The following is a 14,913-nucleotide window of genomic DNA, read 5'->3' as shown; positions in this document are numbered from 1 at the left end:
GCGTCTATCTTTTATGCTCGAAAACTACATGGTTTCAAAATGTCAGTTTAAACGTGTTGAGTCACTGAAGATGCGGTTTATTGAGTTTTCGATTCAACTAATTTACGGATCATTTTAGCTTTCATACCAAATCTAACCTGTTATAATTCTTAAATTCTATTTGCAGTGAACATCATTCCGAAGGAAATTAAATGCTTTAACTTTCTACGAAAAAGTAAATTACAGCTTTACAGTTAAAAATATATATTTAAAAAATAAAACACCACTTTAATGCCATTGATATATGCCCTTTTCGCATTGAAAGGATCTACAAATATGCTTTTTTCGTTTACAATGAACATAAACGTTTTTAAAATACCATATTGTAGTGTTAGATAGGTTAGTTATCTTGTTACTTAATTTTACAAATTCTTAAAAAATTTATTATGAATATATCCTTTTGCTACGATAATATAAGAAAATATGAAAAAGTATTGATATCTCTTCAAATTAGATTATATATATGTCACAAAATATCTTGCTGAAGCATTCAAAGAGAGAAGAATTAAAATAGAAATTAGATAACTAAATTGAACAAAAATCCAAACTTAGCTAAATAATTAAAGTTATCAATGAATATTATCTTTACTATTTATGTTTCAATTTCGTTGAACCTGTTCTATACTTGAGTTACTGAGGTCATTGCTACATAGTACGTAAAAATATCTTACATGCAGATACCACGCGTTTGTACTTGAGTATATTATCAACTTCTTTTCAAAGTTTCAAGCAAACATGTTATGATAAATAAAACAAAATAGGAGAAAATTAAATACATTTCTGTATATACGAATAGAAGCTTATAGTTACAATAATGAATATTTTATTACAATACTACATAAATACAAAAAAAAGATTTAAATCAATTAGAACTTACTAAATTTCACTTAAGCATGTTCAAAATCGCAATTTGTTCCAGTTTTACTTTCGAGAAGGAATGGCACTCCCTGTGTAGGTGTCCAATTTATATAGAATATGAAAATAATTCAGAAAAAACTATAACTCAGACGTTGTAATCCAATTCAAAACCGAAAGGTGTTATTTTTAAATGAATATTTTTTTAGCTTTTTGCATAGGGTACTTACTACGAAATAAGCAATAGTAATATAAGGAATTTAAATGTTATTGAACGGAATATGATCTTTGAAACCTCTTCTTACTAAAATCATTACATGAACACACATCTGACTTTACGCTTATTCTTTGAAATTTTTAACATTTACCTTTTGTTTCTCAGTAAGTTTATGAACACTGTTAATTTCGACCCGGTTATTTCCCTCTTCACTGCCCTCGAAACCAAGTGCTTAATATGGATTATTCATTGTGTATTATAATTTTTAACCACAATAACCTAATGTTTTGGTCGCAAATTAATATAAGAAGTAATAACTTTACTTTTAATAAATTAATAAGTTGGGATAGTTTTCTTTTCGGGAGAAGCGTTAATAAAAGAGTCGTTTCGTTTATCGTTTTATTATATTTTTGTAAATATTCCCTAATCCATAATTAAACATGTATCCGGTATTTCGAATCATGGAAGATTTAGAATCAAGATCTGCTACAAACAAATGGAAAGACTAGTTCTTGAGGAGCCAGATTTTGGACTATTCTGTAACCCTAGTTCCGTGGACCAATTTCAATTCATAGTATCTTATTTCAAAAGCTTCACTGATTCCCTTGATACCTATGACGAGCATTCTCTCAATTAGCATGACTGAAAAAACGGGATATTTCCTTGAATTAGTAATGTCATTGTATCCAAAACCAACAACAATCGCAAATAACCTTGCTCATGTTATAACGCGCATGCGTGAACAGCGTACCATACAGCTTATGCGCAAGGCTTTAGATATTGATTAAATGCTAAACTGTTGGTGATAAACGAAAGACGAATCATCTAACCGGTTAGAATACAAACCAACAAAAGCTATTGCAGTAATTATCCTACTCAAAGTGCTTGAAAAATCCCATATTTATTAGTCACAATGGAGTGGCGAAAAGACATTTACAATTTTGGATTTAATAAACCCCTTTCTGAAGCCGTTCCAATATTGTTCATCAATCAAATAAGAGTTTCATTCTGGGAAATGAAGTTGTTTCTTTCAAATAGCCTTATCCATACTTCCAATTGTAGAGAAACCTTTCCTATCTCAATAGCTTCAAAATATATTTGTGATCTATAGTGCAGTTCGTAATCCTTTGATCATCAAAAGATATGAGTAGATACAAATATTTTGCTTTGTAAAAACTAAGATAGAAAATTTACTATCAATTATAAGTTGTCGCCCTGCTGACTTCCTGACCGGGGCAAATTTGGTTCGAATTTGCTAGCGATACGTTTATTGAAGAGAGCCTCTTAATTTTACTGCATTTACGTCCTATGGGGGATGCACCCTTAATGATTCATCAGCCTTCATTTATTTAACAAGTTTGGTTTTTGTTGCTGAAGGTGTCGAAGGAATAACTAATACTCTGGAAATACTCTGGAAATCGCCTGCTCCCAGAAACTGCTCCACGTATCATCAGCAAGCTCTTTTTATGCGGTGTGATTCGAGTAAGGACGATATATTCAGATAATTTGTTTGCGAGTTTTCATTTTAATTACTTTTTTCCGGCTATGAAGCAAAACGCCTTCTTTAGGTGAATATTTACTTTCAACCAAAAATCGTTGTTTCCTGAGTTGGGATAATATAAAGTGAGATGGGGGGATTCGTGTAGTAAAACCTGATAAGCGATGAATAAATTAACTTTTTGCTATCTAATCGAAGAGATAATAGAAGCACTATTATGATTGGTAATCCTTCTACTTCTGATTTTATATCTGAAGGTTACTTTTTTACCTGACTGATTGATACTAAACTGGCGTATAATAGCAAGTTGGATATTTTCTGTTGTATCATCGGGCAGGACCTTGAAATAGTCCATTCAGACTATTCTCATATCTACATTAAATATCAGACTGAATATATCTGCTGTAGGATCATTAAGTGTAACCTGTTGATTTTATTTTTTTAATCATTGCCAAACAATTATACGTTATGAAAGAAGATGGTTGTTCGATTGCTTTTTCTTTGTAGCAGCATAGTTCGCATAGCACCTTGACTTGTTGCAATCGATGAATTCAATAATCCATTTCAAATCACTGCGTCTTCCAGCTCCACGGAATAGTAGCAGTAGTTAGCAAACCAATAATGGTAGAGGCCCCCAAATAATCATATATGCAACTGGTTTATCTGATACACAATCAGTCTTCAGCACATCTTTCTCTGAGTTTTCACGTGAAAATCTTCTTTCAAAAGCTTTTACATGTTTGAGCTACGGCGCAAGTTTTATCTCTATTGTATAGTTTTTTTGTTTTCCGGTCAATGCACCTGGATTCTAATATTGCTTGAGTTGTGAAGAAAGCTTTCTTCACGGGCAAAATTTCCACACAATCCACACGCTGTCTTTGTCTGCTATTGAAGTAAATAAAATTGTCAATATTTTCAACACAATGTTCTCTGATCCTTTATATTGTATTTAGATGGGAATATTTGTTTATCTACCGTGCAAAGTCTAATCCTTTCACAAGTGCTGCCAATATTGATGAAAGTTTTGTTGTCCAGGCAAGCCACTCCTTGTGTAGCTTTGAAGGCCAACGTCCTCTTTCATCGATGTGTATTTTTTAAAGGATCTTTCTTTCTTACAAATTAAATAATGTATGAATCAGTCTATTTGCTTGCTTCAATTTAAGCTTTCGCGCAAAAGGATTCTTCACTCGATTTCATATTTCGCACTAAAGGTTTTTCAACTTATTTCATGGGAATGCTTGTTGTCGTGAAATGTATTTCATTACTTGGCTACTTCATTAGTTGTCACTCTGGGGTTAAATATTCTTTAAATCTCCACCTTGATCCAATTGGATGTTTGCGCTGACCATGATTATTATAAACTTCCAACAAGGTTCCTTGGGAGGGTTTTTCTTTGAAACATAGTGCCTTTAATGCGCAGCTCTCATTATTTTCATCAGCTTACCACGCCAACGAATACAACTTATGAAGACAGATTTAGACTCCAAAGAAGGGGTAATAATCCGTTTTAGTAATCAAAGCTGATAGCATACTTATTATTGGTTATATCAATGACATTTATAACTAATAAAGGATGTCATTGTCGATTGTTTTGGTGTATTAATGTTTCGTTAATAAAGTGTAAAAGCGATTAGTGGGCACTTGGCCGAGGTGAACTTGACTCAAATTAAGGTTTTTTTTATTTCCCATATATGTTTTGTATCACATTTAACTTTAATGCATTCCAATTGCATTACACCCTTTAAACTTGCCAGGCGGCATAATGTTTTTATCAAACATATCACAAACACACCTTTACTTCCATGACAGTAAAACATTTCGGCTTGTGATTTAATTTATCATTTGTAGTTTAAAAACAAAAGTACTTCACTCTTTACAAACTCACAGAAATTTCTCTAAAAGAATTGGTTTAAACTGTAGTCTCGGGAATACTCCAGACTGGATTTGGAACTCTTTGATTCGTTCTTATAAAGTGCACTTTCTATTATATCACTAACTGTAAATTAAAAAAATGCTGTTTGCATTGAAAAGCAGTTTCGGCTATACACTTTCTAAAACTTTAAGATAACCTTTTGTATATTACTTGAGAAATAAATAATGCAACAAGTTCTCCTAAAAGGTAGGTCCACGTGATGCTGGCACCTGCAAAGCAGCCAAAAGTAGTTATGATCAAAAACATAAAAATGGTACACTTCAATGGTTGTTTCATAAAATCAAATATTTTATTAAATATTCTGGGTAGGATAAAAAACTCATAAATATTTATTACATTAAAACAAAGCTTTATATTATTATGTAGGATATAAGAGAAAATCTGAACTAGGTGATTTTTCCAAGATATAGAAAACTTTTTCGGAAAATTTTAAATACAAGTTTCTTACTACCATTTTTCGCTTTGGTTAACTTTTCTTATCAAATAGAAACTGTTAGGTAGGCGGATCATTTTAAATGAAGATAGTGTGAAATTACATTTTGGTATCCGCACCGAAATGCTTTAAAGTAGAATTGAGAAAGAATGACACGTTTTACGGTCTACACGGAAACCATTCGGCGGCAAATATTTCTTTGACACAAAAAATTTATCTATTTGAATTGAAATTCAGGTGACAGGTAGATCAATTTTACAAAGACATTTTTATGGAAACATATTCGGCTCAATTAACACTTTTGGCGGATACATATGTATTCATTAGCCGTTACTGTTCAGTTATTACAACAACAGTGATGACTCTATAAATAAACTGTTTTGCCATTAAAAACGACAGAACAACAACAAATATCACACCTAATGCTCAAACTAGTCTTTCCGTCCCGCAGAATCCTAGCCTGTTAGAGAAGAAGACTTCAATTTCCTATTAAATTGTTCGAAGGGTTGATCTGAATGGCAAGTTTCAAACTTTTCGAACAGATGTTGTTTTTACTTGAATAGAATACTCAAGTAAGTTTCGGAAGACTAGACGACACATTTTGAGTTTAAAATATAGTTTTCTGAGGAATAATGTCTCCGAATACTCCGAATACTCTTTGAAGCAAGCAAGCTTAACCTCATTTTATCGTGATTTCCCCTACATTAAAACTCGGCAGAATTGGTATTTACAGAAAGAGGCCCTCCAGGTTTTGTAAACAATTGTTCATTGATCCTACATGGATCTCCTCCACCCAGCAAACATCTCGAATCAATCTGAGTGCCCTATAACCTGCATTTAATCTGGCTAAAATTTTCCAAAAGAGATTTCTGCTCTCATCTTCCACTTTAATTGTATCCTCTTCCTGCGCTATGTGATTTTGACGGTTACGGTTTTCTTCTTCGCCAAGGTCAATTCAGCCATTTTCAGTAAGGACTTCACAATTCCTGTCTCAGTATATTCAGCTTTGTTTTTAATTGCAATGAGCTTAGGCATTTATATGAAAGTGTCAGCGAATGTTTTTTTTCTGGTTAAGGTAGGTGAATGCATTTTCGTATAGAGTGTTGAACTCCCGCAATGGTATGCAGTCGGAATACTAGCTAAATTCCTCCTTGTCAATAGAGAACTAGCATGGAACCATTTGGCACATACTATTTACTAGCCTCCCTGCTCTCCCGGCTAAAAAAGCCTTTCAGACAGGAAGGGAGAAGAGGAAGGGAACTCTTAGTTGCCTACCGGCCAGGCTCTATGTTCCAGCCATCATATACCTATATGAATCTCTTGTAATCTCAGACCGGTCCGCTTTATTGTCGTTACATATATAGAATATTTATTTACAGGAAATAGGAAACTTTAACCTACTGTAGCGTTGTCATTAATAGAAGGATCTTCTTTAAAAGCCTCAGAATTATGCGGCATTATTATCGTTTATACTAATGCCAAATTTCGTTTACCTAAGATAAATTTAAAGGGCGGTGGAGGCGAGGTTATAAATTTCTAAAATATAGTAATACTTAACTTGAGCAGAAATCGGAATGGTGATAAGATAAAAGTGCATCTTTGAGATTTTTTAGATTTTTCGGTTGAATAAGTTCTGAGAATGAGAACTGTGATACTTTTGAGAGGTACATTTTGGGTTTTAACACTTTTATCGGTCCATCTGTTTGGAATTAAGCAAGCAGGGTTTCCGCTGTCAACCGATTTGAGGATCGGAGTTAGAACCATCTAATTAAACATTAAAAGTGGAGCATAAAATTATAACATTTTCGCGCTGAGTTTTGTAGTTTCTTAATTTTTTTTTGAATTTTTACTCACCAATTTAGATGTACGATTTGTTTCAATAGTGTGGAAGCAAGTTGCTTCCCTATTTGTTCCGGTCCGACATCTAATGGATGTGATACTTTGTTCTTCATATTTATCTTTCTTCTCAAATTATTTTTGTTGCTTTATTTAAAGGTTGCATGATGTTCCACAATAGTGGTGTGAGCACAGAACCGTGGAACATCCGCAGGGATAACATACTCTCTCGTTCCATTGCCAGTGACGTACCAAATGCTTCCTTCCTGTTAGATAGCTATCAACCAGAGCGACTAAGTAACTGGTCTCCTTATTAGATTGCATTTGGTCGAACTACATATATTTTGTTCAACACTGCACAATATTTACTAGCACTACCCTTGCCATGCATTTCGTTTTGTGTGCCTGTTTGTCGGTCATACGCACGTTCCTTAAAATCGATTATACCAAATAACATGAAATTTGATAGGAAGATTGGAGTTGTGACCGCCTATGAATGCAGTGGGTAGAATCTTTCTATGTATATGGAGTTAGTAGGCAAATTAAATTAGTTGTGAAAAGGGAGGGCTACGGGCGCTACGATGACAACTTATTTCACGGAGCCATTCTTAGAATCTATCAAATCCAAAAATCAATTGCGCACTCAAATATTCAGTTCTGCGCCCAAATATGTAGAATAATAAAATATGGCTGCTTCCTAATTTGTTTAGACAAGCTTAGTAGTTAGACAACAAATTGCAAATTACAGTGCCAACTTAATATTTCTGGAGCGTTTATGTAGAAATTATACTCCATATTGGAGTGAACAGCAGGCTGGCTAAAAGCTAAATATTCAAAGTATAAAGTATACTGTAGAATGGAAAAAAGCTATATAGTGAATGAAACATTCGCAAACATTCGGTGCCAGGCGCTAACTTTTAAAGCCATACTTCTTTATAGGTTCAATAACCAGCTAAAAATAGAAAAAGTAGGATTGCGTAATATAATTACGTATTCTTCAACCACTTCATTTGTAAAACTAAAAAGGTACCTGTGAGTATTTCAACACCAGAGCTCGCTTGGACGGGGCTCCCTGCAATATAATTTGTTTTGTTTTTTTTTCAATTACGCGCGTGTTTGTTAAGAGGGTAGAATCTTCTTTTTCTTTGGACTCGTGCACGGCTCGCCGTGATCCGTTACGCCATTTTATTTGATCAAAGCCTGATCTCGATGCAGTTGTGAGACCTTGAAATCACTATCCAGTGTATCAAGTCACCATTGTTTTGGCCGGCCTTTTGTTCGCTTACCATCGAGCGTAGAATAACAACGGCATAATCCCATTGCCATGAGTTCGAATCCCGGTCGTCATGGATGTTTGAATTTGTCTTTAGGCTTGTCTTGCTGCGTGTGAACTTATCGCTTATACCGCATTAGGTGTGATAATAAAGAACCTCAAGGACACTCGGAAAACCGCTGAATGCTTTAGGTATGAAACATTTTGTATTTTTTTGTGGGTAGCTTTCGGTGCAAGACGTTTCTATTTCTAGATATTTGTAAATCCAGTTGCGGCCTTATGTAAATTCAATTATCGAAAATCGGAAACTCGGCGCTTCAGATATATTTTGAGTGTTTAATATCCGAAACTATTTCGTGTGTAAAAAAATGGAAGGTCATAATTCATATGAATCTACTATGTCAGACTATTCACTTTAATGTGATGCTGACATTCTATGCTACTACCTATTTATGGGGACTTCCCAGAAAAATTGGAAAATGCACTATGATTAATTTTATTTGAGCAGATATCAGTATGAGATGTGCAGGTCTAAGGCCTAGATTTCAGATGTTTCAGTTGGGTGGTTTTCATAAATGAGTATTGTTTAATTTTAAGTTGGTACAATTTTACCTGTCGCTTCCTCACATTACAATATCAAATCTGAGGCTGTTTCATATAGTACTCACGTAGACCTTTCGTCTGATAATCACTCGCGGCGCAACAACCAGTATTCGGTCTAGACTGGAATGAACTCGCGATAACTCGGTATTGTACCAAGGTCACCAATTCGATATCTCTAAAAACTGCCTAGGGTTCCTGGCCTATGCCATCGCTTCATCTGGGACAGGGTCTTCCACGACTTCCTTTTCTTCCATGAATATTGCCCTTATAAATTTTCCTGGCTGGATCAACCTCCCTCCCTTCCTCCCCCGCTCCACTGCAACCTATTGAGTCGAATTTAATTCACAACCAGACTGTCATGCTATTGCTCATAGATTTCTCCGTTATATAGGCTACGGAATCGTACATCCTCTTGGTGGGGACAACCATTTTTCGGACGATTCTCCTGGCAGGGAGGCTGTCTTGTACAGCAAGAACTTTCCCCCTATGGTGAGACGTTTTGTAATTTGAAATATGCTCGGTTGGCTGCCAACGGGATTCATCGTCGGAGGTGTTATCGGTTGTGGGTTTCAACCGTTTCAAAGTTGTGTTCTCCTATCTTTATCGTTCTCAGATATATAGTGCTATTTTTGCTGTTTCTTTCATTTTTGATGCTCACATTGCCATCCATTATATATTTCATCTAGTCTCCATTAATGTGCGGGTCATCAATTTAGTTGGTATTGCGTTCGCGGACAGAAAAAAATCTGATGTATTGCTGATTTGCTTCGACTAAAGCCTCGTTGGTATAGTAGCTCTGGGCATATGGAGCTATCCAGCCTAGCAAGATAGCGGAGAATATGGAACTCACATTGTACTCAGCAACATGATACCTCTATAATTGCTGCACTGTGTGATATCCTCCCTTTTATGTATGGGACAGATAATTCCTCGTTGAAAGTCGTCAAGCATTGATTCGCTAGTCACATACTTTGAGCTTCAGGTGATGAACCGCTTGATATAGTTGTCTCCATATTAACCGGTTTGATTGTAATTCCATCGGTTTCTGCCGATAGTTGGTGGAACCCCCAACTCGTCGATATTCTGGTCATTGAAGAGGTCATCAAAATATTCAGGCCATCGCTCCGGTATGCCCATATGACCGGAAATCAGATTTCCTTCCTTGTCCCGACAGGCCGAGGTATTGGAGTGTATATGGCTTCATCCTGCTGGTTCATTGACAAAACTTCGTGTCTTGCGTCTCTTGGGGTTGTTCTCTGTACTTGTCGAATTCAGAGACTATTGGTTATCTTAGGTTTTTATCTGTCTGTGAAGTCGTTCCTCCGCTTGACGAAGCTCGCGCGTGCTGGTTTCTTTGAGAGTGCAGCATTGCCCGGAATGCAACATTCTTCCTGCCTACTGCAAACTTACACACATCGTCGAGCCACGACGATTTTTTTACGATTAGGGCCAAATATGTTTATGGCCCTACCAATGATAACGTTCTTTAAGTGGTTGTGAAAATTATTTATCTATGCTTCATATTGTGGCATATATTCCCTCCTCATAGGTGTTACAGATTGCTTTGCTGTGGATGGATTGGCTATGCGAAAGGCAGGTTGACGGACAGACAGACCATAAAACGACTTACGTTAATTATTGATGGAAACTATTGCTTATGTGGTCAAATTTCTTGTTGTCCATGGTACAATTATATGAGACGTGAATATGAATAATTTGTATAATTGAAGAAGTGATAATAATCAGTAAATTGGTTTAACTTTACATATTTTTTCATACGTAACAGGAAGGTTGGCAGCGAAGGATAGTTATAATTACACGTTTACCTGTTGTAAGCCTGTTTACAAATTTGTTCTAAAAACTGAAGTGGCCCAAAAATTAGTCTAACAATATTCAAAATGACTTGTTTCCGGACGTGTTCATTCGTACCTCCACTTATCCTCCATCAACCGCCTACCATCTCTTACCTCTTAAAATCGGTGCAAATGAGCTGCAATTTAAAGCCCCATACAAAGATTTGTTCAATAAATTCTGTAGCTTAAGCTAGATACGTCCATAGTTTTTAATAAGAAAAATAAAAAATTAGGTAGACATATAGGATTCAATTCATTCAGCGACTTGCATTCGTCTTTTCTGAACTTTACTGAAATTGTAGATTTAAGTGCACACTCCGCAACTGGAAAAGATAGAATTACGACATTTTCGAGAAGAAAACTCAACCCAGGAACTTATATATAATAAACGGAATACCTTTAGCTAATGTAAATACGTAAGTAACTATTTTTTAAACAATCATTGTATATGATCCGTACTTGAATAGTATAAACATACACTAGAACAAAACTTGAGCGAGAAACGTTGATTTGAGAAATCTCTTCTTTCTTCTTTCAAATTTTACATGTGATTTTCGTTACGTGCTCTTGTGTACGCTCTTTCGATTTCTGTGCCTGACCTTCTGTGTTCCGCTTTATCATTTATTTCTTTGTGATGTTAGAGAGAGATTTGTAAAAAAGTCTGAGAATTATTCTAATCAACGTAAAGATTGTAATGAATCAACAGAAGAAAGGAGTCTTTGAATCAGTAGAAGTGAAAAGAACAAAATGGAGTCGTTCCCTGTAAACTGGTTTTCAGTTTACGTACCTGTCCCGTTCGCATTGTTTATTCAATATTTCCTTATTTCTGAGAAGGTAACCTACTCATGCAATATAACTCAAGGCCACATATTCGCTTAGGGACAGAAATGATTGTTATTGCGAAAAGCGTCAAAGGGCCCGTCCAAAAGGGGCCATCACAAGTGGCAGACCTTGAGGTCTTTTATTTTTTTCCATCCAAAAGAATACCCAATTACAAAACAAAACGAAACTTATTATTGCCTTACTGTTGGTCATATACCGACGACTTCATCATTGAGACATTCTGCTTGACTCTCGCTTTTCACAGCTCTTTTCCAGCTATGCCCGATATACACATCCCTAAAGTACTTGGCTGCAGAGTGAAGTATTAATTCAAATTTTTTTTTTCTTCTGAACGTATTTAAAGGATATGTTAATAATATTACAACCGCAGTTGCAATTTTGCATTGTGTGACTTTCTATTAGCTCTTTCTCCTTCCAAATCAAACGTAGCTTTCTTGTAATTTCAAGAAATGATTCAATCATAAAGCAGGTTCGGCATAATTTACATAGATAAATCTAAGCGGCTTTATTTTATATGAAACTTTTCACACGATCCTAAACTCTTATGAGCTTTATACGTACATACTAAAAGTAATGTAATTAAAAAGAAAAGAGCAATTAGGTAAGACCTACTAAATAAAAGTTAAGATTTCACCTAACTTTCCTGACGATATCAAAACTGTTTATAAATCTAGACACTTTATTCTTAACCGACTTACTATAGACTCTTTCATCTTCCTCTTGAAATTCTAATCATATTTACGGAACATATTCCCTTGAAGCTTTTAAACCTATTTAGAGAGTAGATTAAGCAAATGAGAATTCCAGAACTTCTTCTAACTCTAATGCAAAACTTTAGTCCTTGAAAACATAACTAGAAATATTTCCATTCAGAATACAAAGTACCTAAGCCAATGGCGAGTAAAAAGTATTTTTAAACAAGATAATTGCAAAACACAGAGTATTAGAAAATACTCAACTTAATGGGAAAAGAGAAAACACCAAAACACGCCGTTCAAGTGTTTTTATATTTTTTCAATTAGTACTGGGGTATCCAAATGCAAAACAACAAGCCGAGAACATGAAACAAAATTGTTGACACTTCCGTTTGCCAGCAAATGTTCTGTTCTAATATATATTTTGATGACAAACCGCTGTTTAAAAGTAGATTAATGTAAATCCATGTCAATAATGGCACTGCGATAGGCGTGGCAAAAGCAAAATCAACAAAAAATATAAAAAATAACATGGAAAAGCTTTAATTCTTGAACTGGAACTAATTTCTTTCACATTGTTGACGATTATTTGTTGCTATGGGATATATGCATATATTTCTCTAATTGTGATTCGAATAAAAACTATTTCTTTCACTTATCACGCCCAATAAACCATCTAATGTATTACTCAGACTCAAACACTTAATTTCCTATCTTAAAAATTCGTTAATAAAATAAGTAAACATTGTAAGAAGGCTTGGGCTTAAATAATTATTGAATTACCCACATTAAGTGGCAAACTCATCACTGATTGTACGTGAACAGAGTCAAACATAACGCAGTTTATTTTTCTTGTTATATATATATATATTCTTCATATTTTGTAGACTTAGTTAAATTGAAACGAAACCTATTACATTGTAAATGCATTTGATGAAAATTTTAAAGTCAAATAAAACTGTTCTACTTATTTCGTGTAGTTTCTGAAATAAGCATCAATATCTCCTAGAAACTGGGAGGAGTATGTTTCATTTTCTAACTTTATCCCAAATAATTACATGCATGTACAGTCACTAAAAAAATTATTCGCGCAAGTATTTATTTGTAAATAAAAAACGATTAAATAACGGAATAATTAAATAGACTTCTTTTTTTATTTCAATAGCCACATTATAAAGAATGTTCTACAATACATTCATGTCATCTCTTGGTGCCTGAAATTATGGTCAATAAAGTATTCGGGCAAAAAGCTGATATTCTTCAAAAATACCTATTTAATACTTTGTGGGACCTCCTTTCCTTTTAATTGCTTCTCGCAATCTATTTGGAATATATTTTACTAATTTTTGGCATAGTTTTCTATCTATATTCTCCTACACTTCTTTTAGTTTTTTCCTAAGGACTCTTTCATTTGAAATATGGTGTATCTTTATGGGTTCTATCGGATTTAAGTCGGGGCTTTGTGGTAGTGTTTTAATAACCTCTGGACAATTAAAAAGGGCCCAAACTCTGTCTAGAGCCGTATGCTTAGGATAGTTATCGGCATAAAATTTAAAATCCTCTAGATTAAGTTTGCTGGCACTATTTTTAAGATTCTCCTTGATTTTTTTGGCATCAACTGTATCTAGATATAGTGTAGAATATATAGGCAAAGTGATTTTTTGATACCTGGAGTCGTTCGGAAATTAGTGTTAAATACGTAATAAGTCACATGACAGGTTTATGTCAATCGCCGTAATAAAGCACGTATTTATCGATCCGAGTGACGTTCGAATGACTTCGCTGAAAGGACAAGAATTGAAGCCAAAGCATTCCTTCTTTTTACAGATTTGCTTTTTCTGAAAAGTGAAATTCTGTATAGATATTATGTATATGTATGAATTTAAAGCTAAAAAAACTCGCAAAATATAACCACACACAGGACAAGAAACTAAGAGCGAAAAAACTACCCCACGTTCAGTCACATACGAATTGAATGATACCGTTATTTTACACGAAACTACTTTGTCCGAATACTTTTTTGACCATGATTTCAGTCGGAAGTTAAAATTTAATTAATTTTAATGTAAAATATTCTTTATAATCTCACTATTGAAATAAATAAAGTTTATTTAGTTATTCCGTTATTTATGTATTCTTATTTACAAATAAAAGTAAAGTAGGTAGCTTGCCCGAATACTTTTTTGACTGTATATCATTTTTCAACTTGTCCTGAGGAGCTGGGATTCGTTTTTTCAGATTTTACATTATAGAAGGAAAAGATATGTAATGTGGAAACCAAAACTTTTCATTTTAAACGCTAAACCACTGCAGATGCCGAAATATTAAACAAATTTTTGGAACTTCCAACGAAACTAAACCAAAATTATGGATGTTCGGTAATACCTGTTTATTGTAAAGGCGTTGAACAAATTTCAGGAGACGGGGCCAGACCCAGATTTACAACGATTTCAAAGATACGGTACTGAAACGGTGTCCTGATAGCTGAGTGGTTAGAGCACAAGGCTGTCATACGGAAGATTGCGATTCAAATTTCACTGGCGGCAATGGGATCGTGATTTGACGTCGGATACCAGTCGACTCAGTTGTGAATGAGTACCTGAGTCAAATCACGGCAAACATCTCGGGCGAGAGCAATGCTGACCATATTGCCTCCTACAGGGTACTGTAATCCTGTAGTGTACCGTTATGGTCTTGAATGAAGCGCTCTAACACACTTCAAGGCCCTGATCCAATTGAATTGTTGCACCAACAATTATTATTAGTACTGAAACAATAAGAAATCGATTAGGTATCATAACAGTTGCGTGGGAACGTTGGATTTTATTTTGAAAT

At 34.7% G+C, this 14,913-nt stretch overlaps 1 protein-coding gene across 1 annotated transcript in view; it reads left to right on the top strand.

Moving 5' to 3' along the window:
• Positions 1-13,048, top strand: part of LOC119661554 (calmodulin-binding transcription activator 1) — a 601,359-nt gene extending 588,311 nt beyond the window's left edge. The window contains 1 exon segment of the mRNA XM_038070945.1: positions 167-13,048. Coding sequence (XP_037926873.1) covers positions 167-169 — 3 coding nt within the window. The 3' untranslated portion in view covers positions 170-13,048.
• The last annotated feature ends 1,865 nt before the right edge of the window (positions 13,049-14,913 follow it).

The sequence above is a fragment of the Hermetia illucens genome, chromosome 1 (assembly GCF_905115235.1).
Source record: "Hermetia illucens chromosome 1, iHerIll2.2.curated.20191125, whole genome shotgun sequence".
NCBI classification, from domain to species: domain Eukaryota; kingdom Metazoa; phylum Arthropoda; class Insecta; order Diptera; family Stratiomyidae; genus Hermetia; species Hermetia illucens.
The sequence above is the reverse complement of the archived record's forward strand: the minus strand, read 5'-3'. Positions and strand labels throughout refer to the sequence as shown.